Source organism: Poecilia reticulata, linkage group LG4 (assembly GCF_000633615.1).
Source record: "Poecilia reticulata strain Guanapo linkage group LG4, Guppy_female_1.0+MT, whole genome shotgun sequence".
NCBI classification, from domain to species: Eukaryota; Metazoa; Chordata; class Actinopteri; order Cyprinodontiformes; family Poeciliidae; genus Poecilia; species Poecilia reticulata.
Window position 1 is genome coordinate 5,610,022 of NC_024334.1, and position 13,876 is coordinate 5,623,897.

The 13,876-nt window shown below is 52.2% G+C and overlaps 3 protein-coding genes across 12 annotated transcripts in view; 2 read left to right on the top strand and 1 right to left on the bottom strand.

The window, feature by feature from the left end:
* trmt13 (tRNA methyltransferase 13 homolog) overlaps positions 1-1,249 on the bottom strand; it is a 5,021-nt gene extending 3,772 nt beyond the window's left edge. The window contains exons 1-3 of one of the 3 annotated variants that reach the window (XM_017304376.1): positions 1,164-1,249; positions 557-860; positions 417-483 (exon numbers count right to left, since the gene is read on the bottom strand). In XM_017304376.1, the coding sequence (XP_017159865.1) occupies positions 417-483; positions 557-825 (336 nt within the window). In that variant the 5' untranslated portion in view covers positions 826-860; positions 1,164-1,249. Of the gene's footprint in view, positions 1-416; positions 484-556; positions 861-1,163 lie in introns of those variants that run through there. The other 2 variants (XM_017304378.1, XM_017304377.1) reach the window with 2 other exon arrangements.
* The window catches only part of map1sa (microtubule-associated protein 1Sa), a 12,752-nt gene extending 3,505 nt beyond the window's left edge, over positions 1-9,247 (top strand). Inside the window, exons 1-7 of one of the 3 annotated variants that reach the window (XM_008406514.2) lie at positions 1,649-1,792; positions 4,076-4,177; positions 4,679-4,761; positions 4,827-4,967; positions 5,063-7,964; positions 8,402-8,610; positions 8,685-9,247. In XM_008406514.2, the coding sequence (XP_008404736.1) occupies positions 1,660-1,792; positions 4,076-4,177; positions 4,679-4,761; positions 4,827-4,967; positions 5,063-7,964; positions 8,402-8,610; positions 8,685-8,840 (3,726 nt within the window). In that variant the 5' untranslated portion in view covers positions 1,649-1,659 and the 3' untranslated portion in view covers positions 8,841-9,247. Of the gene's footprint in view, positions 1-1,648; positions 1,793-4,075; positions 4,178-4,678; positions 4,762-4,826; positions 4,968-5,062; positions 7,965-8,401; positions 8,611-8,684 lie in introns of those variants that run through there. The other 2 variants (XM_017304371.1, XM_017304372.1) reach the window with 2 other exon arrangements.
* Positions 9,248-10,676: 1,429 nt separating this feature from the next.
* Positions 10,677-13,876, top strand: part of misp (mitotic spindle positioning) — a 14,557-nt gene continuing 11,357 nt past the window's right edge. The window contains exons 1-8 of one of the 6 annotated variants that reach the window (XM_008406521.1): positions 10,687-10,787; positions 11,544-11,583; positions 12,050-12,130; positions 12,459-12,598; positions 12,739-12,811; positions 12,912-12,933; positions 12,997-13,065; positions 13,163-13,237. In XM_008406521.1, coding sequence (XP_008404743.1) covers positions 11,548-11,583; positions 12,050-12,130; positions 12,459-12,598; positions 12,739-12,811; positions 12,912-12,933; positions 12,997-13,065; positions 13,163-13,237 — 496 coding nt within the window. In that variant the 5' untranslated portion in view covers positions 10,687-10,787; positions 11,544-11,547. Of the gene's footprint in view, positions 10,788-10,810; positions 11,193-11,543; positions 12,131-12,458; positions 12,599-12,634; positions 12,654-12,738; positions 12,812-12,911; positions 12,934-12,996; positions 13,066-13,162; positions 13,238-13,876 lie in introns of those variants that run through there. The other 5 variants (XM_008406522.2, XM_017304374.1, XM_017304373.1 and 2 more) reach the window with 5 other exon arrangements.

Below are 13,876 nucleotides of genomic sequence, written 5' to 3' on the forward strand. Positions count from 1 at the left end.
TGGATGGATAATGGATGGATGGAGGTTGGATGGATGGATGGATGGATGGATGGATGGATGGATGGATGGAGGTTGGATGGAGGTTGGATGGATGGAGGTTGGATGGATGGAGGTTGGATGGATGGAGGTTGGATGGATGGAGGTTGGATGGATGATGGATGGAGGTTTTATGGACGGTTGGATGGAGGTTGGACGGTTGGATGGTTGGATGGATGGATGGTTGGATGGAGGTTGGACGGTTGGATGGATGGAGGTTGGATGGATGAAGGTTAGATGGTTGGATGGATGGAGGTTGGATGGATGGATAATGGATGGATGGATGGAGGTTTGATGGTTGGATGGATGGATGGAGGTTTTATGGACGGTTGGATGGATGGATAATGGATGGATGAAGGTTAGATGTTGGATGTTCTCACGGGTCGGGGTTTCTCTCTAGAGTTGCATTTCTTCAGGTGCTTCTCCAGGTTCTGTTGGGCCACAGTGCTGTAGACAGAACAGATTCTGATTCCCGACCCGGTTCCCAGTCCAACCCAGACAGATCAGAACCAGGACTCACTGCTTGGGGTCCAGTGGACACGTGATCCTCCTGCTGCCACCGACCCCCTCCTCCTGAAACAGGAAACACGTCACAGTTTTAATGACGTAATTGTTGATCAGCGCACCGATCCAGATGAGACCTTTTTGGGAAGTAACTCCTGAATCCACGTGACTCACCATGGTCGCGTGCTCTCCGCAGAAGCTCCGCCCCTTTCCGGGGACCATCTTACAGAAGCGGTTTTTCTTCTGGACGAAGAAGCCGCATCTGCTGGGCAGAGGTGCCGCCATATTGGCCCTGGTGAGGCGTTCAGGGGCTCGGAGGGCTGTAAGAAAAAACAGGCAGTCACTGACAACAATACGGGGTCCACAGCGGAGTGGGGAAAATTACTGCTGACGTCTATCGGAGCTCCTGTAGTGGCGGAAACACGTCATGAACACGTGCTTTTGTCGTTTGCACAGCTCCTCCTTTAGTGTAGTGTAAGTCCTACTAATGTCATCACAATGAGGATAAAACGGATTTCTCATGTTTAATCGGACCCCTAACGAGCGGAGCTGTATCAATAACACATTAATATCTGTTTCCGTCTCAAACTCTGGACCAGTTCAAGTTAATACCAAAGTATTACTTTGTCTTCCTGCGGAGTTCCGACAGACCCAGAACCGGACACCAAAACGTCTTGAGTCCAGAGTTTTCCCAGAGAGACACGAGGCGTTCGGGTGACCAGGGAAGTGTGGGAAAAGTCAGTACATGCCGGCAGACCGATTGAAGTGGAAACAGTTTAAAAGTTATGTGAAAGAAAGCAGGAATATGTTCATAGTTTCGTTAGATAGCTACATTAAAGGCCTTTCCTGTTATTCTGCTGGAGTTTGCTGAATCCACTCAGAATGCAACCTTCTTTCTGGATTCAACTCCAACTGGGCCGAAATCAGTTTGATTTCTCATGGTCTCCTGTGATTGGACAGCGCACTGAGTTTCTGTTGGATCACGGTTAGGACAGTTCTGTTTGTGGTCTCTGATTGGCTGCAATGAAGCCGTCCACCCGCCTCCACCTCCCGTATTCATGTCAGGGCGGAGCTGAGCGTCAACGTGCGGAATGACGTTGGCTGCAAGCAGTCAGTGTGATGGCGGCGCAGCGGGGCGGCGGTCCCGGTCCTTCTCGGCCCGCAGTGGGTGCGGATCACTCGGTTCTGGTCGTGGTGGGAGCGCTCCAGCCCAGGGGACCGCTGGATCTCGTACTGCGACAGATAGAAGCAGGTGAGCGGATTCTGGAGGACTGAAGAACCGAACTGTAGGGCGGGAGGTCTGTGAGCTTTTCAAAATAAAAGCATTCGGCTATTGCAGTTCGGACTAGCGCGGAGACCCGGATAAATTCAGAACCCGGTTCGGTTTTGCTTGGGTTTAGGCTCGGTGTGAAGAGCTGCACAGTGTCTTGAAGGCAGGTTTGAACTCTTAACAGAACTTTCTGTGGTCGGACAGAGCCATGCTATCGGGGTTAGCATCCTGGCTTTCTCTATCGGAAGCTGGCTTTTCAGAGTAAAGTGTCTATGAACTACAGGACTGAACCGAACCAGAATCAGTCTTACTGATCCTGATCCGGAAACATAAACTGGAATCTGGACCAAATCTTATTCAGTAACCAGAGATGGCCGGGTTCAGCCTGGTTCCGGCTGGTTGTGGCTCGGTTCTGACCCGCTTCTCTGAACGTCTGCACCTGGAGGAGCAACAGTTCTGTTTGCGGTGTGGTGAACCCAGGCCGGGTCCAGGATCTAGAACCAGAACATGCGTCTCCTCCTGGAGGAACCCAGGAGTCCATTCACCGAACCCAGTTCCCTGCAGACCCTCCCGAGCAGCAGCCCTCAGTCTGGACACGTCTAGTTCTGATTGGACCTGGAGAAGAACTGGTTCTGAGCCCAGGTTCTGGAGAACCTGCTGTGGTTCTGTAGCTGCTGGGCAGAAAGAGGAAGTTCTGTTTCTACATACCAACTTCCTGTTTGTTCAGGAAACGCTTGTTGGTCAAAGATAGGAAGAAAAAGCGATGGGTCACTCTGAGGAAACTGAGGCCTAACGGGACCTTTTTGTTCAGGTTCTGTTTTTCTCGGTAGTCCCTGCCGCGGTAGAAACTCTTTCCTCTAATATCTGTAAATAATAGTATTATAACAAAACAGGACAGAAAACCCTCAAACAGAAAGCAGATGCTGATAAGCAGCTAGCAAATTAAAACCTCCAGATTATCTGCTCATCCTTTCAATTTCATAGTTTCACATTCTGGATTATTTTAAAGTTCCATTGCTGTGATGAGAAATGGCTCCATAAACATGTGTTCACTGGATGACAAGTTCTGGATGAACTCAGATTTCAATAACGATGGAGGTTAAGAGGCTGACGGCTGGTCCGCCATCCTGAGCCAACAACTGTAATTGGCTTAAAGCTTCATGCTTCAACACATGCTAATGGTCACGGCAACAAGCCGGTGATGGCGAGATGTAAGCTAACCCTTAGCATTTTAGCTCATTTTAACATAAAATCTAAACTTTACACACTAAATGGAGTGTGACAGCGATAGTCAACATGCTGGTGATACCCCACATTAAGCTAGCCTTAGCATTTTAGCTTGTACATTAATGTTTGTGCACTGAATGGCCTCTGTCCATAATAGTCAACATAATAATGGTACTTCACATGTTATTGACTACTTTTTACTTCACCTTATCCATCCTTCCATCCATTTTCTGTACCCCTGTCCCTCAGTGGGGTCAGGAGATGCTGCTGCCTCTCCAGCTAATGTTCTGGGCGAGAGGCGGGGTCACCTGGACAGGTCGCCTGGACAGGTCACCTGGACGGGTCACCTGGACGGGTCACCTGGACAGGTCGCCAGTCTGTCGCAGGGCAACACAGAGACACAGGACACACAACCACACCTAGGGACAATTTAGAGAAACCAATTAACCTGTCATTCATGTTTCTGGACTGTGGGAGGGAGGAAGCTGGAGTACCCGGACAGAACCCACCATGCACAGGGAGAACATGGAGACTCCATGCAGAAAGACTGGGGCCGGGAATCGAACCCAGAACCTTCTTGCTGCAAGGCAACAGCTCTACCAACTGTGCCACTGTGCAGCGTCTTCACCTTAGCATTGTTGCTAATTTTCAGTTTCAGAACACAGCGCTGGGTTCCCACTGTGCAGCTCGGGTCGGCATGCAGCTCATGCCGACCCGGGTTCAAGGTGATCAGCGACTCCAGTGTAATTTCTGATTTCCACCCAGCTAGCTTAGTGACACCAACAGGCTTTCCTCTGCCTACATCCCCCAGAATGCCAGGCATTCCTGGATCAGAGTTCAGTGACATTATCAATTTGAATTGATATTGATCACAAGTCTTTGGTGATAGATATTGATATTGAAGCCAATGATTCCAAACCAACATTTCTGCTCATCCTAGTTGTCATTTTATTTACTAGTTCAGATCAACAACGACTAGGTCTGTTAGGACCTGGTGATGATGATGATGATGATGACAAGGTGGTGTCTCTGTTCCAGGTGTGCGCTGCTGGCAGGCGGATCTAGACGTTGCGGTTCTGGATCAGCAGTTAAAGCTCTTCGTGTCGAGACATTCAGCTTTTCTGTCTGAAGACATCCGAGGTGAGGAACAAAGATCCTCTATTTACACAAGGTGCTCCTCTCGATACAGGGGTAGAACTATAGTGGGTGTAGTAGACCCCGCCATCATCGCGGTCGGGAACTAAAGTGGGCGGAGCTTTGTGATGAGGTGGAGCTTCAGGTGGAGCTTCCTGCAAGTGAGTGTAGATCAGCTGCTGCCTCAGTGTGAGCAGACCGACCAGAACCAGAACTTTACTGGCCCTCCTGCTGAAGAACGAGTGTGTGTGTGTGTGTGTGTGTGTGTGTGTGTGTGTGTGTGTGTGTATAAGCACATGAACCGGGTCAGCTGAGTCTCTGCTGAGCCGCCTGCAGGAACATCAGGGGCGTTTTCACCGCAGTTCTGGTTCTGACCCAGTTTCTGAACCACAAGACCAATGAGCAGAACCGGGCGCTGCCATTCTGTAACCAGGTTCTGGTTCTGACCCAGGGCACGGTCCGTCCAATTCTTCCTGCTGTGTAACAGATGTTCTGCTGGTCCTGCAGGTCAGCGGACCCTGCAGCACCGGGGAGAGGTTCTGGACACCCAGGTGGTTCTGAACCCGACCCAGAGCTTGGTCTGCTCAGAGGTGAGACTCTCATTGCATCTGGGTCTCCTCTGACGGACTCTAACGGACCTGTCGGTTCTGTTCAGGTCCAGCGGCTCCTCTGCGACCCGTCGCGCCACAAGCTGCTGGTTCTGGCGGGTCAGTGCGTGGAGAGCAGCGGCGAGTTGGTTCTGCAGCAGGGCGGATTCTCCAGCCAGGATCTGACCCAGATCCTGGCCGGTGACGAGGTGAGCGGTTCTGATTATTAGAACCAGCTTGTTCTAATGGTTAGAGTCAGCTGGTTCCGGTCCGTTTGGTAACAGTTGTGTCTCTGGTGCTGCAGGTGGTGGGTTCTGCTGACCCGGTTCTGAAGGCCTGTCTCACCCTCAGCTGCCCGGCCCATTGCCTCTGGACCGACACGGAGCTGCAGAACCTGCAGGTGCCGGTCTGTGTGCGGGTCAACCCGGGCCCGGTTCTGCCGGAGATGGAGGGCCTGCAGGAGTTCACAGAGTACCTGTCGGAGTCGCTGGAGTCCGGCTCGCCCTTTGACCTCCTGGAGCCGCCCGGCACCGCCGGCTTCCTCAAACTGTCGCGGCCCTGCTGCTACGTGTTCCCCGGCGGCCGCGGTGACTCCGCCTTCTTCGCCGTCAACGGCTTCAACGTGCTGGTGAATGGCGGATCCGATCCACGCGCCTGCTTCTGGAAGCTGGTCCGGCACCTGGACCGGGTCGACTCGGTGCTGCTGACCCACATGGGCGAGGACAACCTGCCGGGCCTGAACGCGTTGCTGCTACGGAAGGCAGCCGAGCAGAACCAGGAGGACGGGGACAACCGGGTCAGGAACCTGGTGTCCCCGGAGCTCGGCGTGGTGTTCTTCAACGCTCCCGGCAGACTGAAGTCCGTCCATCCAGAACCAGGCTGGCTGCGCGGCTGCGACCAGGCGGCTCTCGCCCTGTTGACCCTCCAGAAGCTGGGAGTGACTCCAGAACCTCTGAGCAGGCCTGGCGGGCCCGCCATAGAGCCGCTGATCCTGTTCCAGAAGATGGGAGTGGGCCGGCTGGAGCTGTACGTTTTGAACCCGGTCCGCGGGTCCAAGGACCTGGAGGCTCTGATGCAGCTGTGGCCCAACGGAGCAGACTCAGGAGCTGCAGAGCTTCCTCTGACCTGCCGGGTGTCCATCTGCGCCCTGCTGGTTTGGCACCCATCCAGAACCCAGGACCGGATCGTGCGAGTTCTCTTCCCCGGCTGCACGCCACAGGCCAAGATCCTGGACGCTCTGGACAAACTCGCTCATCTGGACTTCCTGAAACAGCCGACTGTCAGTCTGGAGGTTCTGGAAGCGTCCAAAACCCAGAAGCCACTGAGCCGCCAAGAGAGTCGCGAAAGTCTCAAGTCCCAGTCCAAAGACCCGAGACCCAACGGTGCCTTACAGAAAGATAGACGGTTCGAAGTCCGAAAACCTGAGCTGAAGACTAAGACCAAAGCAGGAGGGGACGCCACGACCAAGGATGCAGAAGAAAAAACTCAGATAAAGGACGTAGATCTGAAACCAAAGAGCACAAAAGCTGCTGAGAAATCAAATTCAAAGAGGGATGGGTCAAAGGAGGACAGGAAGGATGTGAAGAAGAAGGATGAGAAGGTGTCTGCTGCTTCTGGGAAGAAGGAAGAGGCTTCGGAGAAGAAGAAGGAAGCTCCAAAGAAGGACGCCACTATTCCTAAGACCAAGAATGAAGCGAAACCAGAACCAAAGAAAGACAGCAAGAAGGACAGTAGAACCGAGGAGAAGAAACCGGCAAAGTTACCAGTTAAAGAAGTAAAGAGAACCGGTGGAACCACTTCCTTAACCGGAGCTACTGACCAAAGGAAAGCTACAGGTAAAACCGGCAGTGTGAAGAAGGGCGGAATGCTTCCAAAGAAAGATGCCTTTAAAAAGGAGACGAGAGGGAAGTCGGGATCCCAGGAAAACCAGAAGACTTTAACGGTTGAGGTCACGACGGTGGAGTTTAACAACCTGGAGGATGCCAACGGGAACCGGGGCCCAAAGACTGCAGGGGCGTCCGAGGACACTTCCCTCAATGGGAACCAGATCTCCACCACGGAGAGTCCAGAGAAGTTCCGCTCTGTTGAGACTGATTCGCCTGGCGCCACCTCACGCATCACCAGAACACCAAAAGGTGAACTCAGAGTGAACTTCGACCTCAGTCCAGCAATGTTCCAGGTTGCAGAGGGTTCCCCCAGAGTCCAGGTAGAGAAAATCCTGGAGCCGTTTTCTCCTGCAGACTCTGCTCCGACCAGTGCCGGACACACTCCCTTCCACCCGTCCCCTGAAGACACGCCTGGTCTCAGCAGCCCGGGCGCCCGGGGATCCAGTCTGGGCTTTGAAGACTACAACCAGGGCGGGTCATGCAGAACCTCAGAGGTCAGCTCCCTGCCAGAAGGTGTGGAGAACTCCACTTCGTCTCAGGATAAATGCTCCAGCCTCCTGAGTCCGGCCAGGGACTCCTCCCAAACCATGACGTCCATGCCGGCGGAGGTTGGCTCCCCCCACTCCACCGAGGTTGACTGTTCCCTCTCGGTCTCCTCAGAGCCGGTCCCCTCTACCGGCACCAACACGGTTCTTCCCGGCGGGCCCACCCAGAACGGACGCTGTGGTTCTGGGGAGAACGTCCGCGGGGTGTCGGGACTCCCCTCCGAGGTTCCCCACGATGTTGACCTCTGCCTGGTGTCCCCCTGTGAGTTCCAGCACCACCCGACTTCTAGTGCCTCACCAGACCTATCCGTCAATGACCCCTCCCCTCTCACCTCGGCCTGCAGCCAGGAGACCCCGCCCACTTCGGTCAGCGACTCTCTGCAGACTGCCACGGACTCCGACATGCCCCCCAGCACCGAGGAGTGTCCCTCCATCACCGCTGACCTGGACTCTGATGAAGACTCTGGCTTCCTCCGTCAGGCCAGTGATCTTCCCGGTCAGCGCTTCCTGCGGCGGACGGGACTCGACCCTCCACCGGCACCGGTTAAAGACCTGCCCCCTCTGCCGCTGCAGCGTGGCGCCTGCATGGCCGACCCCGAGGCTGACCGCGCCCTTAAGGCGTCCGGCGCCAGAAAGAAGCCTCTGCAGAGAACCACAACAGGAAGCAGCCGGTCCAAAGCCAGTTCCCCCGGCTCCCTGAGGACCGGACTCGACTCCAAGTCTTCGTCACGGAGTTTGCCTGGTGGATCCAAGGTCACGCCTTCAAGACTGTCAGGTAGATGAAGTCCTGGGAATCTTTAGATGGTTTCAGCCTGATCTCTGGACAAACCAGAACCAAACAAAGAGTCAGTTTCTGATTGGAGCCTTTAGCCTCCAATCAGAAAGTCTGTTTCTTCTTTCGGTTACGTTTCTGCAGGAAACAGGAATTTATCCTCAGCTTCCATGTTCATATTTTCAGTTTACTTTAGTCCATATTTAAATCACACATGATGAATGTTATGACTTCTGGTAATGTTTGGATTTGCTAATATTTAACTATCTGGATGTCAACTAATTTGTGCTTTGGGATCAATAATGTAGAATCTGATGGTTTAGAAAATCCCTCTGGCTCCCTCTGCTGGTCTCTGACTGACATCCTCACCTGCTGCATCTCACCTGCTGACCAAAATGCTGCTTCCTCTGAAACAACCCTCGTTGTTCTGTTCATGCCAGGTTCTGCTGGTCCTGAAGGTCCTGTGGTTTACGTGGACCTGGCCTACCTGCCATCTGGCTCCGCCTCCTCCACCATCGACCACGGCCTGTTCAAACGCCTGCGTGCTTCGTATTACATCATCAGCGGCGACGACCCGGCGAAGGAGGCGGCGATGAGGAGGATCCTAGAGGGCCTGCTGGTGGGGAAGAGCTCCTGGCCCGACGATCCGGTGGGTGGCGCCGTCCCGAACTTCCTCTCCTGATTGGACCTGCCCTCTGATCAGTCTGTCCCCCTGACTTTCAGGTGACCCTCATCCCCACCTTCGACTCGCTGGCCATGCACGAGTGGTACCAGGAGACGCATGAGCGGCAGCAGCAGCTGGCGGTGACGGTGCTGGGCAGCAACAGCACCGTCGCCATGCAGGACGAGACCTTCCCCGCCTGCAAGGTGGAGTTCTGAGCCAGGCTCCGCCCACCTCCTGCTGAGCATGCTCAGTTAGAAACGTTTGCTCCCTACTTTCTTCACCTGTGTGACATCATGGTCCCCCTCACATCCAGCCCCCACTGGATCAGAACCAGCAGCTAGAACCCGTCCTGTGGATCAGAACATGGATGGTTGAGCCGTTTTGACTAAAACAGTTTATGATTAGCATTAAACGCTACGATTAGCATCATGTTAAAATCTTGTTCCCGAGTCGTTGACATAATCACCATGTGGCCGCATCGTTTCCATGGCAACGCCACTAAAGCTACAACACGCTACATTTATCACACCGCAGTAGCGGAGGTGAAACATCGTAAAGAAACATCGTAAAGAATCATCGACCAAATCATTGTAACAAAACTGACACATTAAAATTAAACACTGTAAAAAAATGTAGGAAGGAAACACAGGAAAATGTAGATAAAGAAAACCCAACTGGACAGCCATGCTAATGCTAATGCTAAGCTAGCGACCATTCGTCACCGTGAAGAGCAGAACTTTTTACCAAGTGTCAGCCAATAAGCTGCTGCGCAGCCAGCTCTGCTAGCGCTGCTAGCTCTGCTAGCTCTGCTAGCGCTGCCAGCTCTGCTAGCTCTGCTAGCGCTGCCAGCTCTGCTAGCTCTGCTAGCGCTGCCAGCTCTGCTAGCGCTGCCAGCTCTGCTAGCGCTGCTAGCGCTGCTAGCGCTGCAGGTTCCAATGCCAACATTAATATTCACAGCCACGCTGGTTCTGCTATGGTTCTGGTTCCGGCCGACCCAGTCGATCCCTGGGTCTTCATCTGCTGATGAACTGTAGCTCTGCTTCTGACTCGCCAACTTCTGAACAGAACCCAGTAATCATGGTTGTGCTGCGGTTCTGAAACTCTCAGGTTCTGTTAGCGGTTCTGTTCCTCCTGAAGGTTCTGACCCGGTAGGCGGTGGAACTGTTTTCTGGTCGGTTCTGACGCCTCCCCAGGTTCCGTCCATGCTGCCTCCGGCTGCAGCAGCAGTGCATCCTGGGAGCTGTAGTCAGTGTTTCTGCCTGTTTTAGTGAATCCTGACTGAATTCGCCTATTTATTTAATTTAACTGTCATGTCACAAAGTGTCCTGTAGGGCGGCGCCGTCCGCCCGGGCCGCTCGCCGGCTCTTAAAGCTGCAGACTTTTTTTATGCTCCTGATGGAACCAGAACCTGCTAATGTGGTTCTGGAGTGCCTTGGATCCTTTAGCCCCGCCCCCTCACCTGTCTGCTTCCTGGAACACTAAGGATGACCTTTCAGAATAAAAGTAGCTGTTGAACAGAATCTGTGTGGACTTTTATTTTGAAAGAGTGGTGTTTCAGAAAGTTTGATTTCCATCGGATCGTCTGATGCCCAGCAGAACCAGATGGAGCGCCGGGTACCTGGCCAGGTGAGTAGAACCAGAAGTACTCCGGTATCGTCTGATCGGGTCCAGAGCGGTTCTGGTTCTGGCCGGGTCTCTGAGACCATCTCAGAGTTCTCAAAAGAGACGGACGAACTGGTTCTGATGTGTTCAGAATGTCTTTCAGCCAGAGATCAGTTCATTGGGCTTTCAGCTGCTGGTCGGTTCTGGTCCGGACCCAGTTAAACGGTCAACCAGAGCATGTCTTCAGTTACTTTTACATTTTATAATTATTTGAAAACATCCAGTTTTAATGAATTAGATTCATTTTTTCTTGGTCTCTCTGAGGCCCCCTGGTGGCTCCCAGCGGAAACCACCGGTAACCTCTGACCTCCTGGTTCTGGTCCTCTGAACTTTGACCCCACAGTCAGAGCTGCTCCTTCAGGAAGATGAACAGAACCTAGTGGAGGTTCTGGGTCCAGTCGGTTCAGCTCCGTCATGGCGGAACCCTGAAGCCCCGCCCCGCACCCCCTCCCCTTCCGGTGGGCGGGGCCTGTTTTGTCTCGGCTGGTTCCGCTGCAGTGGTGAGTCAACCTTCATCTCTTCTTCTGTTGTTCTTAAATATTTTTATTTATTGCGGATTAATCGCGCCCGTGCGTCTATACGTGCACGCGCTGTGATGTCATTGTGCGGCACCGGACTTTGCAGCAGAACCGATCCCGGTCCGGTTCGAGGCGGGTCGGAACCGACCGCACTCCGGGCCAGGATCTACTTTTAGAGCGGAATGATCCGATCAGGGATCAATGAGCAGCAGCTGGTATCAGTTATTGATCAGTTTACTGACATTAATGTGACGCATCAAGGTGGACACCTGCAGGCAGCACGACTTCCGGTGAGGTTTTCAAAACAAAAGGCCCCCATCGCTCCTCCACAGCGCTGGTGCTCCAGCGGCTCTCTGAGGTCATCTCACCTCGAGGTCAAAGTTCATGGTGAGGTCAGCTGCAGGGACATCAGCAGAGGTTCTGATCCGACCTCCTGCAGCCTCAGACGGGTCAGATGAGGTTCTGGAGTCCAGCAGAACCTCTCTGGTTCTGTTCTGACTCTTATTTTGAAAGGGTCTTCCTGTTTCCTGGTGGGTGGGGCGGAGTTTCCGGTCAGAACCAGAGCAGGCCAATTTGACCCACTGGCTGTGGTTCTGGTCCTGAACAAGCTGTTAGTTTCTCTTGATCCGAACAACCAGAACCGGATCGGTTCTGGTTGCTGTGAGGACTCAGATCCTGGACCAGAACTTTGGGTTTACCATCAGAACCGAGTGTGACCCAACTCTTTTTGTGTTTCAGCGCCATGGAGGCTCATCAGAACCATCTGCAGCAGCTGGCGGTGAGTTCTGAACAGAACCGGTCCTCACTGCGGACCAGTCAATTCAGCTGATTGAAAACTTCGATCAGAACCGATGCCAGCAGACAGAACGGGTCGGGTACCTGCAGAGACGGAACACGACCCGTTCTAAGTGGGTTCAGAAAAGGTCGGAGGTCAGGCTCTTAGAAGGTTCCGCAGAACCGGACCGGGTTTAGCCGGGTTCTCAGGAGAAATGGGCTGGTTCTCTGCCTCCAGCGGTTGGTTCTGATTGATGCTGGTATTGATCCGGTATGGATCCAGTCTGGGAAGATTCTGCATTCAAACCGGGCCAGCTTTATTCAGAACCACTCAGAGACAAATGCACTGGCAGTCGGCCAGCAGGAAACGCCGCCTCAGATACACACAACCTCTGACATCAGCTGTCAGGTTCTGGTTCTGGTTCTGGTTCACTGAGGCCAAACTGACTCAGTCTCCCATCATACCTCAGGAAAACAGGAAGTGGCAGACGGAGATGGAGAATAAGCGGCGCCAGCTGGAGGATGAACGGAGAGCTCTGCAGCACCTGAAGGTTGGTTCTGCTGGTAACCATGGCAACTCACCAGATGTCTGCAGGCTTTGATTGGCCAAGGTCAAAGGTCAAATTGTTTTTAAGTTAAAAAAAGTCAATTTGAGTGCAAGTCTTAACCCTTCGTTCAAACATCAGAGTGTGGCTATGTCTGAGTGGGCGTGGCCTAAATGGAGCTGGTGTTCATTCTGTTGTTCAAAACAAACATGGCTGCCGAGTCAGTCTGGGTAAGAGTACCAGCAGACGACAGACGGGTACCAGCTGACGGTACCAACAACAGAACCATGTTGTCTGTTGTCACCTGAAGGTGTCGCTGTGTCTGTCTCTTCAGTCGAAGGTTCTGAGGGAGCGCTGGCTGCTGGAAGGACCCGCTGGACAAGACCAGAATCAGAACCAGGACCCGGACCAGGTCCAGAGTCAGCTGGAGGAGGACAAGGCCAGAACCAGAACCCTGGAAGAGTCCATCAGGAGGTCTGATCTGGTTTCACAGCGACTTTACTAGTCCTTCATTATACTACGTTAAGTTGTGAGTTTATTGATTGTTTTGTTTATTTTCGTTAATTTCTGTTTATTTTTGTTTATTTCTGTTTATTTTTGCGTTTTGTCTGCAGGTTGGAGCAGGAAGTTCAGGAAGTTTCTAGTCTGGAAACTGGACTTGTCTCTCAGACCACAGCGCACTCTGCTGTGAGTAACTACGCTCACTCAATCTCACTGGGAGTGTTTTATTTTGAAATGTCTCAGCTGTTTGTGGAGGGTAACTTCCTGTCTCTGTTTGTGCCTCCAGATGATGTCAACACCTGACCCAGGTAACTACCTATTCTCTGCTTCTTGCTGTGTTGTTTCTACATCTAACTCATGTCTCTTCTCAGCTGTTGAGGTCAAAGGTCGCAGCAGAATGGAGCTGGGCGGAGCTAAGCCGTCAGGTCAGGTGATCCAAGGTGGGAGCGGTTACACCAATCAGGATACAGTAATCACATTGCAGTAGAGAGTGATGACATCACATTCTGTCTCCGTCTTTCCCATTTGTCCCATGAGACCCTGCAGAGGTCAAAGTTCACAAAAGTCTTAAAGTCAGTAAATCAAGAGAAGCCCGGGGTGAGATAAAGAAAGGTGAGTCAGATGTCCAGCAGGTGATCTACAGCCTAATAACGCATTAACTACAAGTTTATTACATGTCAGCTACACATTTATAACATGTTAACTACCGGTTAAGATGTTAGATTTTACAATGGGAAACATTAGCATAGCTTTTCACTACAGCTCTACAGTGTGTTAACTACATGTTTATAACATGGTAACAGATTTGCAAAGTGTTAACAGCATAACATGTTAATTACAGGATTATTACTAGTGTTGTGCTATGATGACCAGTTTTAATGTCTTTACAGGTTTACAATGTGGTAACTACAGGTTTATAACATGATAAGTAGTTGCATTAACATTACGTACAGCTTTATGGACCTGCTAACAGGTGTGTAGCCATAGCCACCATTAGCTTTCTGTCAATGTGTTGTAATTCAGTTCCAGTTTAGAAATACGTACCAGGTGATCCAGACTGCTGGTTCAGCAGGTCAGAGGTCAGGCTGGTGCTGACATCATGAGTTCATGGTTAGCATCTTTCTCCAACAGCTCTTTATTTCTGTGCTAACTCTTGTTTCATGCTGTACTTCCTTCACACTGTTAGCCATGTGCATCCTCTCTGACTACTTCCTGTCCTCCACCTCCTGTCCTCCACTTCCTGTCCTCCAC